Source organism: Prosopis cineraria, unplaced genomic scaffold (genome assembly GCF_029017545.1).
Source record: "Prosopis cineraria cultivar Desert tree isolate PC_DT_omini unplaced genomic scaffold, ASM2901754v1 PC4, whole genome shotgun sequence".
In the NCBI taxonomy this organism is placed as follows: Eukaryota; Viridiplantae; Streptophyta; class Magnoliopsida; order Fabales; family Fabaceae; genus Prosopis; species Prosopis cineraria.
The window spans coordinates 1,080,457-1,092,252 of record NW_026555335.1 but is presented as its reverse complement, the minus strand read 5'-3'; the positions used below and the strand labels follow the sequence as shown (position 1 = coordinate 1,092,252).

At 39.7% G+C, this 11,796-nt stretch overlaps 3 protein-coding genes across 4 annotated transcripts; 2 read left to right on the top strand and 1 right to left on the bottom strand.

Annotated features, from left to right (window-relative positions):
- The first annotated feature begins 60 nt into the window (after nt 1–60).
- Nucleotides 61–807, top strand: LOC129308779 (protein RALF-like 24). The gene has a single exon (XM_054950139.1). It carries the CDS (start codon nt 243–245, stop codon nt 627–629), a length of 387 nt encoding a protein of 128 aa, XP_054806114.1. The 5' UTR covers nt 61–242; the 3' UTR covers nt 630–807.
- Nucleotides 808–4,122: 3,315 nt separating this feature from the next.
- Nucleotides 4,123–8,178, top strand: LOC129307722 (protein ACCELERATED CELL DEATH 6-like). Of its 2 annotated transcripts, XM_054948589.1 has the most exons (4): nt 4,123–4,945; nt 6,399–6,940; nt 7,129–7,357; nt 7,469–8,178. In XM_054948589.1, exons 1-4 carry the CDS (start codon nt 4,147–4,149, stop codon nt 7,762–7,764), a joined length of 1,866 nt encoding a protein of 621 aa, XP_054804564.1. In that variant the 5' UTR covers nt 4,123–4,146; the 3' UTR covers nt 7,765–8,178. The 2 variants fall into 2 exon arrangements, with proteins under 2 accessions (XP_054804564.1, XP_054804563.1); XM_054948588.1 differs by having other exon boundaries at nt 7,129–8,176.
- An 830-nt stretch (nt 8,179–9,008) lies between these two features.
- Nucleotides 9,009–11,544, bottom strand: LOC129307723 (adenosylhomocysteinase-like). Its single transcript, XM_054948591.1, has 2 exons — nt 10,720–11,544; nt 9,009–10,068 (listed from the first exon to the last, which is right to left on the bottom strand). The coding sequence occupies exons 1-2, from the start codon at nt 11,428–11,430 to the stop codon at nt 9,322–9,324; spliced, it is 1,458 nt and encodes a 485-aa protein (XP_054804566.1). The 5' UTR covers nt 11,431–11,544; the 3' UTR covers nt 9,009–9,321.
- Nucleotides 11,545–11,796: the final 252 nt, after the last annotated feature.

Below are 11,796 nucleotides of genomic sequence, written 5' to 3'. Positions count from 1 at the left end.
AAATCACATTATAACATTGGGAAAACTTGCAGTCATCATTTAATTGGTGGAGTTGCTGACAGTGCATCAGAGCACTAGAATGGTGGACGAGAGTTGAAAGCTGTACAATATGGCCACTGTTCCTTAGTGCATCCCAATTTATGACCCAACAACCCCTCAAAGCCGAAAGGTTCTCTCTTTCACAAAACTCGCAACAGTGACAAATCTGCAAACCCAGAAACCTCCAACTCAGAAATCGAGCGATGTGCCAACCCTCGGTCAATTTCTGGACTTATCTGTGCCTCTCCCTCGTCGTCCTCCACACCCACCTTCCTATCTGCGAGGGTCTCTCTGTGGTTGACCTCAATTTGCTGGAGCACGGCCAATTCCATGCCATGACGAAAAGGGTTTGCAGGAAAAGCATTGGAGAGTGCCTCACAGATCCCCAGATGGGTTCTGACAGCAACAGGAGACTTCTGGCGATGCAGAAAAGGTACATTAGCTATGAGACTCTCAGGAGGGACATGGTTCCATGTGATAGGGCAGGAGCTTCTTACTACAGTTGTCACGCCACTCAAGCCAATCCCCATAATAGAGGCTGTGAGGTCATCACTGGATGTGCCAGAGGTATTAAAGGCATCAACTCTTGATCAATTTCATACTCGTTCCTTAGCCCTTAGTCCACTCAAGGTACCTTCTGCGTTTTCCCCCCTTCAATTTTCATCTTATCGTTTTGTTCAAGAGGCTCCCTGTGGTTAATACCATGAGTTTACATTCAGAAAGCACATGATTTGTAAAATATAATAAAGGATCTAACTTTTCTTCTCATATTTCTTGGTTTTAGTAAATGACTGCCTTCAACATTTGTATCCTGGAGATGTTGATCTGTTAAATTGCCTTAGCATTGAAGTTCCTTTTTAACTCTCGTCGAAGTTGCAGAGTGTTAGGCATTCAGGAGGATTAAAAACTGCCTTTCTGGATTTCGATGAGTTATGAACTTAAAACTACTACTACTTACAATAAAAACAAATGCGAATGCGGATCATTTGCCACGGTTATGTCCACCCTGTTGCTGGATTCGCACTTGAATAATTTGGTTGTTCTATTTTCTATCCCTGAGCACTCATGAATTCACTGCTCTCATTTATCAGGCGATCTTTTTTGCCTCGAAGAATACATGATCCCTCCTAGGCCGACGCTATTTTCATAAATTTTCTGGATTGCCTTTTTCTGTCATGCAATGATAGATATGGATGTATTATCAAAAGGGAGGGAAAATCTGAACTTGACATGGTTTTTCTATACGAAACGCTTTTCTCCCTTTTCCACATTGGGTTACTGCCCCCATCAATAATTGTTCACTTCGAGTAATAGATTCAGTCTAGGGCTTGTCAGGGCATGATTATTACTCTAATCTGCGAGCAAAACCTTGTCACAGTTTCTGTATTAATTTGATATGGACAAGGAAGCCATGGGTTTGTCAGATCATCTCAAATGATTCGCACAAACCTCTCTGTTTCGCTGTTGAAAAGATGTATTCAGATTGTTTGAGCGCGACGAGTGAGAGCAACATGCTTTGAGAAAGCCAAAAGTTCAATGGCGACGACTTTGTACGATCAAACAAAAGGTCAAACTCATATGCCCATGGCTATGCAAATGTAATTCCACTGTCCGAAAAGTTTTGAACACGAGACTAATTTTTTTTTTTTTAAGTTGCGCACAAGCACCCATCTATTCTAAGTCTTGTTCAAGACATGATGGGATACTGAACGTCAACATTACTTTTAATGAAAATTTAAATTTTAGTTTATCATATTTTATAAAATTAGTCTCGAACATTCATTGGTTTTTAAATCTGGAACTTGCAATGAGGAGTAACACATAAGCTTGGCCATTTGATTCTAGTTGAATTTGTTTTTGATAGAATTGTTTAAGCCCAGCTTATTATGCGTTGAAGAAATGAAATAGCAAATTAATTTTAATGATGGATTTGGATTGTGAGAAAAGTTGAGAGGATGAAAATAAAGAGAAAAGAAAACTAACTATTATTATTCTTTATATTTGAATGGACAGTAAAGAACAGAGAAAAAAATAAACAAATGTTACACTAGCCTGTCATAATACCTTTATGTCATAAAATTTCATGTCTCATGTAATTATCTCTATAAAAGCAAAACTTACATCAAATTAACATCACCAAATTAACATCACCACATATGACCTACTACCACATTTATAGTTATCACCACTCAAACTCGACATGTATTTCTTGGGTTTTAAATGTAAAAGATGCATAAACTTAAACTTTTATTATGTTGAATAAGTATCTAATATCCAAGGTAGACTTTTGTAGATATAGCTGTTATAGAGTTCAATTAATGCTTTAAAATAATAATAATAATAATAATAATAATAATAATAATAATAATAATAATATATAACAAGTATCTTTATTTCTTCGACAAAGATCAAGTCACAAAGCAAGATGGATCTACTACCTAGGTCAAATCAGCAACAATTGTCGAAGCTGTTATCAACTATTATCTAATGGAGAAATGAAGAGTGGCGTCAACGATTGAAAAATAAAGGAGATTTCATTTCTTTCACTAGTATGTAATGAAAGACTTCCAAATTACCACACTTCTAAATTTTGTTATTCTGTTCAGTCATTCGCCTAGTTATCAACTCATCCATATTCACTTTGACATCAAAGGGGCCAGACACAGCAGCATGCCATTCTAAACAAATGGAACAATTGAGCCCATAAATGCAATTCGTAGATAGTTGGATTTCTTTGAATTTTATTTGTGTTTGTTCTGAATCCTCTTTTATCTATGATGTTGCTGTCAACAAAAAATGAGGGTTAGTCAAAAACTCTTGCAAGATTTTTCACGAGCTGGTCGTCTTTTTAAAATCTTGCTTGGTAGCGACATGCACTAGGGAAGATGCAATCAAGCTTCTTACCCATTTTATGGATCTATCTCACTCATTTTCAGCTTCTACGTTAACTCAAGCATTCTTAAATAATATATATAAATTGCATGGAGCCCCGGTTGAGGTGATAAGTAATAAAGATCTAATATTTATTAGTAATTTTTGGAAGGAGTTCCTCAAGGTGATTAGAGTAGAGCGAAAGCTTACTTCTTCCTATCATTCTCAAACCAATAGTCAATCCGAAGTACTCAATCGATGCTTGAAAACTTATTTAAATTGTATGTGTTGGAAAAATCCTAAAGAATGGAGTAGATGGTTACCACTTGTTGAATAGTGGTATAATACTAGTTTTCATACTTCTATCAAGGCTATTCCGTATGAATTACTTTATAAGCAGAAACCTCCTCTATATATTCCTTATTTGCCTAGAACAACAATTGTTGAAGCTAAGAGTTTTGAAGCAAGGGAACGTATGATTGGAGTCTTAAAGCATCATTTGCATGGGGCAATGAATTTAATGAAGCAAAGGATTGATTTGAAAAGATTTGATCAAGAATTTAAAGAAGGTCAATAGGTGTTTTTGAAGACAAATCTCTATTGCCTCTAGAAGCACTCAAAAGCTAGGACCGAGGTATTTTGGGCCTTATAAAGTGCTCAAGAGAGTTGGGAAGGCTGCCTATAGACTGGAATTACCTACTAGTTTCATAATTCATTCCACTTTTCATGTTTCTCTCCTCAAGTTATGCCCTGACCTGTTAGTGAAGCAATGACTTCCACTTGATAAATGGTCAGAAATTCTAGAATTATTATTTCCTGAGAAGATACTGAATAAACAAGTGGGAAGAAAGAAAGAAAGAAGTATTACTGAAATGTTAGTTCAATGGAAAGGCTTGCCAAATAAGGAAGCTACATGGCTGTCTCACTTTAAATTTTAGAAGCAGTTTCCAGATTTTCCTCTTGTTGATCCTTGAGGGGAAGTATTAATATGTAAATATTAGAAAATTTAAGAATTCGTTAGGTACAGGGGTATAAATGTTAATTAGGTACAATTATTGTTATTTAGTACTTAATAGTCCAACCTATAAATACCCTACGTCCAGTTATGTGATGGCTGTTGACTTCCATTAATTAGAATGTACTATTCAGAAAGTCTCCTCCAAAGTCTCCTCTATTCTCTTTCTCTTGTCTACCTATCTCTCTTCATCTCTTTCTATCTATCTTAACAGAAGACATATGGATCAAGTCCAAATTCCAACGGAAGGGCATGAAGCAGCAAACTGGAGACAGAGATGCAATCATAAGTTTCAAATTCTGAAGGCACAACAGTTCTCCATTGCCCATAGTAAAACTCCACCTTCACAACCAAAGTTCTTTTGGGAGAAGAACACTCAGCTTTTATTTGAACTAAAAAAGGCTGTTCAAGTTGGAAATATAGACGTGTTTGTTGAGATTTTGGAGCTAGCATGTCGAGAGAAGAACCTACTTTTGTCTGCCATTTTTTACCAAGACACGCTGGCCGGTGATTCACTGCTCCATGAGGCTGCCTATTTTGGAAGAGCAGACATTGCAGGTCTGGTTGGCTTTCACTTTCCTCAACTTCTCACCCATAGAGACATGAAGCTAGGTGATACCCCACTTCATGTTGCAGCAAAAGGAAACAGTTCAGAAGTTATCAGCGTCATTCTCTCCCTGTGTGGTGCATTCGCACAAAAATCAGTATCTTTGGTGGAGAAGATTGAAGCAGATGAGCAGATCATAACAAGATTAGCCAATAAATACGGAAACACAGCTTTGCATGAGGCTGTTTGTAAGAAGAATGTTGATGGGGTCAAACTTCTCTTCCCTGCAGACAGATGTGTAGCTCATTATTTGAACAACTCTGGTCAATCCCCGTTGTATTTGGCAGTTCTGAATGGAAATAAGGAAATAGTTTATGCTCTGTTGGAAGCACCATTTCCGGATGACAAGCTTCTGCTCTCAAACTGCCATGGAATCTCTCCTCTGCATGCTGCCATCGACACAAAAAATGGAGGTTTGTGTGTGCGCGCGCGCGCGCGCGCGTCTACTTTCTTTCCTCTCTAATAGCCTTCAATTAAGGTAATATTAATGCAAATGTGGAAGACATTATATAGCCTTTTTTTCCCTGGAAAATAGTTTTTCTGTCTTTATCAACCTGTTTAAATGGTAGCATTCAGCATCTTTTCTACAATTAGAGAAATAGAATTCAACATTAGATCATATAGGTTACAATTAACTATCTAAAGCATTTTAATTAGCAACGTTATAGCAAGTACCGTTAGCATAAGTCAACATGGGATGCATGATTCTGGATTTCAGCGTTAGGATTCAATTAACTACAGATCTAATACTAGTCTTTGAATGTGCTTACTAACTTTTGCTATTAATGAACACCCTTGACTAGGACTTTTTAGGCTAAGACAAGCAAATCCTTATCAGATTCTTCTGATTATTCAGCAGTAAAAACCAAAGAAAACTCTTCTCAAAAGTCTAACTGAATAATTGAAAGTAGAGAGTAGTGTTCTCTCACTTCAACGTTGATGGAAACCTGAAATACTGATATCATATTAATGCAATAGAAATTAAGTACAACTCTTCCAAGCAGGGAAAAGAGTAAACAGATAAAAAAAAATGATCTAATTCCCTCTGCTATAGCAGAAACGCAATAACGAAACAGTTAAAATTTCATATAGCAATTTATTATGATCGAGCCCGATAAGAGGCCAGCACATCCAAGACAGATATGGGCTCAAGTCAGGGTAACAAATAGAGCATGAGCCCGTGCGTCGTAGCTCAAGGATGAAAAAGAGTACGTGAAAGGTGAGAGAGAATGCAACTACTTAAGGAAGAGGTGGGAGCAGTGGAGAGGCATTGAAGATTGTGGATCATTTTCTGACACTATTTCTCTCTCTTTTCTGTTATTTCCCTTCTGAATATTCTCCCTGTCATTTCAGTTATTTTTCTCCTTTTGAATGTGTACTGCTGTGACTGTGATTAGCTGAATAATACCATAGCAGAGATTGCGTGTTTCATTTCGTTAGATTTCTCGTTCATTCATAACATTTGGTGCTCGCGTCTCCTCCTGCCTTTCAGTCATGGCTGAAGGTACTCGTCTCAAGGAACAAGCGGGTGAGCTGAAACGCTTGTCCGATCGTCTTGATGAACGTGATCGGCATGATGGGAAACGAAACGCTTTTACAGTTAAAAATTCATATAGCAATTCTAAATTGGTATATCTATCTAGAAACCCCATTCCTCTTTCTACAGAGTCCTGGATCATGCCAGGACCCTAGTGCTTAAAGATCAATTGGGATCCCAATCCCTACATTGTATTAACTAAGCTATTTTGGGCTTAGGCCCTCGTCTGTACCAAAGCGGGAAAAAATAAAAGACATTTCTCGCGCAAAGTTTAATTCATATCTTTCAATCCATTGACATTCATAGCAGCCAGTTTTCACTGATTGCAGATTTGATAGAGCAGATAGCAGCGAGAAAACCAGAGCTAATGTATGTGAGAGACGAAGATGGAGGAAATCCTTTACATTATGCAGCATCTTCAGGTTATGTTGAAGGCGCTTGTATCCTATTAAGCAAATCTTCTCTAAGTGCCTTAGAACAGAATGCAAAGGGCCATCTTCCTATTCACCTCGCTTGCAAATGGGGTCATCTTAATGTGGTCAAGGAGTTTCTTGCACAAGAATGGGCAGATGATTCTAGATTATTGCTCAATCGTAAAGGTCAAAATTTGCTTCACCTTGCAGCAAAGAACGGACAACATAATGTGGTGAAATTTTTATTGAGAAACTATAAAAAAATTGACATAAACGAGCAAGACCAAAATGGGAATGCTCCATTGCATTTGGCCTCGAAAAAATCTTTCCCCAACATTCTTTTCTCTTTTACAAGAGATAAGAGAATTGAGGTGAATCTCTTGAACTATAAAGGTTTGACTGCACTGGACATGCTTTTGTTAGAACTGAATCCTGAAGCTCCAATTTCACTAATCCAGGTAAATATACCTACTGTCTTTACCAATTCATAGCATGTCAATAATAGTGATCGTGGTGAAAAATAATGTTACATAACAAATAGTTTTCTAACTACCTTGGATTTTTAAGTACAGATGTAAATTTATTGGATTCGGGACTTGGATTGTACAGATGTTCTAATGCTTTGTCAGTTTTTATCAACATGAAGTTCCTATCAAAAGCCATATTCGATTCAGTGGATGCACTGACAACGGACAAGGGAAGAAGCATGCTTCGTGAACGGAGAAAAGCACCAAAACTGAAATGGATAAAGCGAGGAGCAAACACACTCATGCTAGTGGCTATCCTGATAGTAACAGTGACATTTGCGGCTGGGTTTACTGTGCCTGGCAATGTTTACAGTTCTGATGATACTGATAAAGGGATGGCGGTATTGGGTAAGAGAACCATGTTTAAGATATTTGTGATTTTCAACACAGGAGCCATGTACTGTTCTACACTTGGATCGCTTCTTCTGATGTGGGCACAATTTGGTGACTTCTACTTAGCGAGAAGTGCCTTTTTCTTTGCATTTCATATGGTAGGTTTAGCACTGGTGACAATGAGTCTAGCGTTCGCGGCAGCAGTGCGGCTGGTTGTGACCAATGTGTCATGGCTTGCTGAGCTTGTAACATCCATCGGGGTCATCTTCTTTTCCTTCATTTTAGGTCATTACATTTCAGCAATTTTTCTACTCGGACTCCACGGACATCTACTGGGCCGCCAAGTCAGCAATCTTCTTATTAGGATTTTTATTTTAGTGTATGGAAGAACTCCCAAGATAATGTCTAGGTTCGAAATTTGAGCGTACTTAAAATTGAATTTCACGCCTAATGTTGACTTGTTTTAATTATTTATCAGCCCTAGTTCCAGTTATTACATATTGGCTAGGACCTGTCGACACTTGTATATTTTGCAAGTTCTAGCATCAGTGGGCATCCTTTTTTTGGATTTGTCGTCAGGATTGATGATGTTCTTCTTGCTTACGCAATGTGTTGTTAGGTGCTGCGAACACATCCGCACAGAAAGAGCTCTCTCATTCGCTATGGTTGATATAAGAACTCATGTCTAGATTATATATTTTCGTTGGAAAAAGAGTGACCTCCATCTGAGGATGGCTATTTCAAGATATGGGAGTCCTGGTGTGTATAAGAAGTGATGAGCATTTCAGAAATAAGACGTGCGAAATTAGGAACAATAAGGAAGGAGATGCGATTCATATCTGACCAAGAGACCAACAGAAACATCAAAAGTTTACTTAAATTTTACAACCTATCACGACAGAGCAGGAAGGAGATGGCGATGTAGAAGCCATCGCCGTCGGATGCGACGGCTTTGTCATTGCCTTCTGAACCAATGATCGAAGAAGTCATTGCAAGCTGTTCGCTGATTTGTCGAATTGAGAAGCCAGAACGCACGGGGTCGTGGATTGTCCCACCCGGGTTGAAACTCTGCGTATTAGCCTTTGCTCTAGATTCTAATCTTTTTAAAACTTTAAAAAGTAAGGAGTCCCATTTTCTAGCAATAAGGATTATCGGGCAAAATAGTTTATAAATGAAGAGAACTAATCAGAATTAGGGCACTTGTTGAATGACCATAATGGCAATATGCCTAGAGAATTGATTCCTAAAGATATCCCATGGAGCTGAATGGGAGTAGGTGGACTCGCTAACTTGGGACAAAGAGGCAACAGCTTAGCCACGTTGCTTGCACAATAATCTTTTGTTAACATCCAATATGCTTTTGTTTCAAGTTTTGCTTTTTTGTGCTTCTGAGGTACTCAAATGTACAAGATATTTACCACTTCAATGAGTTGTTAATCAGGACTCTTCAACTATTAATTTATTTTAAATATAAAAAGAAGTGTAAGTTCCTCATAACACAGCAATGATTGGGAATTTGGGATTGGACCGCGGAGGAGCTGAACCACTGCAACTTTATCATTTAATCATATTCCCCGAGTTTCAATTGTGAGGGACTATTGCAAAAATCAGAACACCAGATGATATCAAAACGTGATTTCCTTCAAGAGTAATTTGACAATGGAAATAAGAGGCAACAAAAAACTTTGTGCGTTTTCTATTTCTTTTTTCATGCATTGGAGATCGCAACAATCGACAAATTATAATGCTCTAATGAATCGTAACCGTACACAGCCCAACCAAAACCTTATTTCAAACCAAGTTGGTCTTATCTGAAAAGGACCAACTGATTTCCTTTCACATACTCCACCGCCCCATCATCAGAATAGAAATCCTACGAAGTTCAGAAACCTAACATTCTACCACAAAAAGAAACAATCAAGCCACCTCCCCTTTTTTTCTTTTTTCTTTTTTTTGGGCAATCAAATCTCCCGGACAGCTCAGTACCTGTAGTGAGCAGGCTTGTATGGACCCTCAATGGGCACGCTGATGTAGTCAGCCTGATCTTTGGTGAGCTTAGTAAGCCTAGCTCCGAGCTTGCCAAGATGAAGAGCAGCAACCTTCTCATCCAGGTGCTTGGGCAAGACATAAACCTTCTTCTCATACTTGCCAGTTGCCTTCTCCTTCCACAACTCCAGCTGAGCAATGACTTGGTTGGTGAACGAGCAGGACATCACAAAGCTAGGGTGACCTGTGGCACAACCCAAGTTCATCAAACGACCCTCAGCCAATACAATGACGCCTCTTTTAGTGTCAGGGAAGACCCATCTGTCAGTTTGAGGTTTAATGGTGATGCGCTTCACACCAGGGTATGTCTCAAGCCCTAGCATATCAATTTCATTGTCGAAGTGGCCAATATTGCAAACAATAGCATTGTTCTTCATTTTCCTCATATCAGAAACCATGATAATGTCTTTGTTCCCAGTGGTGGTAACAAAGATGTCAGCCTCGGAAACAACATCATCCAGGGTCAGAACTTGCAAACCTTCCATGAGAGCTTGAAGGGCACAAATGGGATCAATCTCGGTCACAATCACACGAGCTCCAGCCTGCTTCAAGGCAGAAGCACAACCCTTACCAACATCTCCATACCCACATACAACAGCAACCTTCCCAGCAATCATGACATCAGTGGCTCTCATCAATCCATCAGGAAGAGAGTGACGACAACCATACAAGTTATCAAACTGTCATCAGGCAGATTAAATCAAAAAATTAGTTGAAACAGAAAACGACAAACATGAAGCAAATTACATTTAGGACCGGACACAAGAAGCCCATAGCCCCATAGTAACAAATTAGCAATAGTAATCTAATGGTAAACATTTAAACCCTTCTTGCTATCATGAATCCCTTCGAAAGAACAAGAACTTAATCAATTGTTAGCCCTCAATATGCAAATCAGAAAGTATATCAACAAATACATGACAGAAAGCCACTTACATGTAAAGACGTCAATTGAATTTATACATTTTACATACTACTTTCAACATAAATATCAAACACAATATACATTTGAGATCCAATCAGTCAACTGTATATTGCTTTCCCGTCAATTTATCATACTGTTAATACCTAATTTCTGCTATGCCTAAGAAACCTCAGCAATTTGTCAGCCGCAAATGGATTTATCATACAGTTAACACGCCCGAGCTCAGAATAGATATAATCTCCCAACAAGAAATGAATAGAATCAGGAAATGCATAAGGCCTAGACATCGTCAGATCCGAAAAATTCAATGATGCAACCAGTTTGTGTATTAACGTACCAAAAACACGAAATCCCAGATATAAGTCAAATGTATCAGAATCAAGGAATGGGATCTAGAAGAGCTCACCTTGCTCTTGGTAACAGAGTCGTTAACATTGATAGCAGGGAACAACAAGGTGCCATTAGCCTGCATCTGGTATAGCCTCTTGACACCAGTAGTGGTCTCCTCCGACACACCGACGAGTCTCTCCTTCATTTTGTGGTACCTCTTGGGATCAGTCTTCAACCCATCCCTGATGATGGTGAGAACAATCTGAAACTCGGCATTGTCCGTAGACGCCGGATCGGGCAACTGGCCAGTCTTCACGTAGGCCTCTTCGGCCTTAACACCCTCGTGGATCAAAAGAGTAGCATCACCGCCATCATCGACAATGAGATCTGGCCCACCGCCCGGACCCCAATCCAGGGCACGCTCGGTGCACCACCAGTACTCCTGAAGCGTCTCCCCCTTCCAGGCGAAGACGGACGCGCTATCTCTGGCAATAGCGGCGGCGGCATGGTCCTGAGTGGAAAAAATGTTGCAGGAACACCAACGGACCTCGGCACCGAGAGCAGTGAGGGTCTCAATGAGTACGGCGGTTTGAATGGTCATGTGAAGCGAACCGGTGATTTTGGCACCCTTGAAAGGTTGGGAAGGGCCGAATTCAGTACGGCAGGCCATGAGACCGGGCATTTCGACCTCGGCGAGGTCAATCTCAAGGCGACCAAAGTCGGCCTGAGACAGGTCCTTGACCTTGTACTCGCGGCCAGCTGTGGTTTTGTCAACTAGCAAAGACATGGCTGCACAGAGAAAGAGATGAGAACCGAGAGATGGAAGGGAATGGTATATGCAATCTCAGTGTCCCGGGGTGAAGAGGAAGTGAGGGGGCTCAGGGCGAGGAGAATGGAGCGAGTGAGCAAAGTATAAATAAGGCTGGCAGCCTGGCACAGTCCCCATGGACGGTAGGCGGGTAGGGCCCTTGACCACCCCCCCCTTTTTTTTTTTTTTTGAATAATACTGAATGCATTGCTGTTACGGTACAAACAAAAAGGCACCACAAAAACGATTGTTCATCCACCTCCTCTAGCTTGATCCGGTTTCTAGGCAAGAAGTTAGGCTTGCGTTATATATTTCTTTTCTTGCACCCTTTAAATTAATATATAT

What these genes read in the sequence shown, in the direction of transcription:
- LOC129308779 (XM_054950139.1), top strand. Translation starts at nt 243, where the DNA reads ATGTGCCAACCCTCGGTCAATTTCTGGACTTATCTGTGCCTCTCCCTC.
- LOC129307723 (XM_054948591.1), bottom strand. Translation starts at nt 11,430, where the DNA reads ATGTCTTTGCTAGTTGACAAAACCACAGCTGGCCGCGAGTACAAGGTC. An exon ending in ACTCTGTTACCAAGAGCAAG is followed by an intron (nt 10,069 to 10,719) that starts GTGAGCTCTTCT and finishes GCCTGATGACAG; the next exon opens with TTTGATAACTTGTATGGTTG.
- LOC129307722 (XM_054948588.1), top strand. Translation starts at nt 4,147, where the DNA reads ATGGATCAAGTCCAAATTCCAACGGAAGGGCATGAAGCAGCAAACTGG. An exon ending in CATCGACACAAAAAATGGAG is followed by an intron (nt 4,946 to 6,398) that starts GTTTGTGTGTGC and finishes CACTGATTGCAG; the next exon opens with ATTTGATAGAGCAGATAGCA. An exon ending in CTCCAATTTCACTAATCCAG is followed by an intron (nt 6,941 to 7,128) that starts GTAAATATACCT and finishes ATCAACATGAAG; the next exon opens with TTCCTATCAAAAGCCATATT.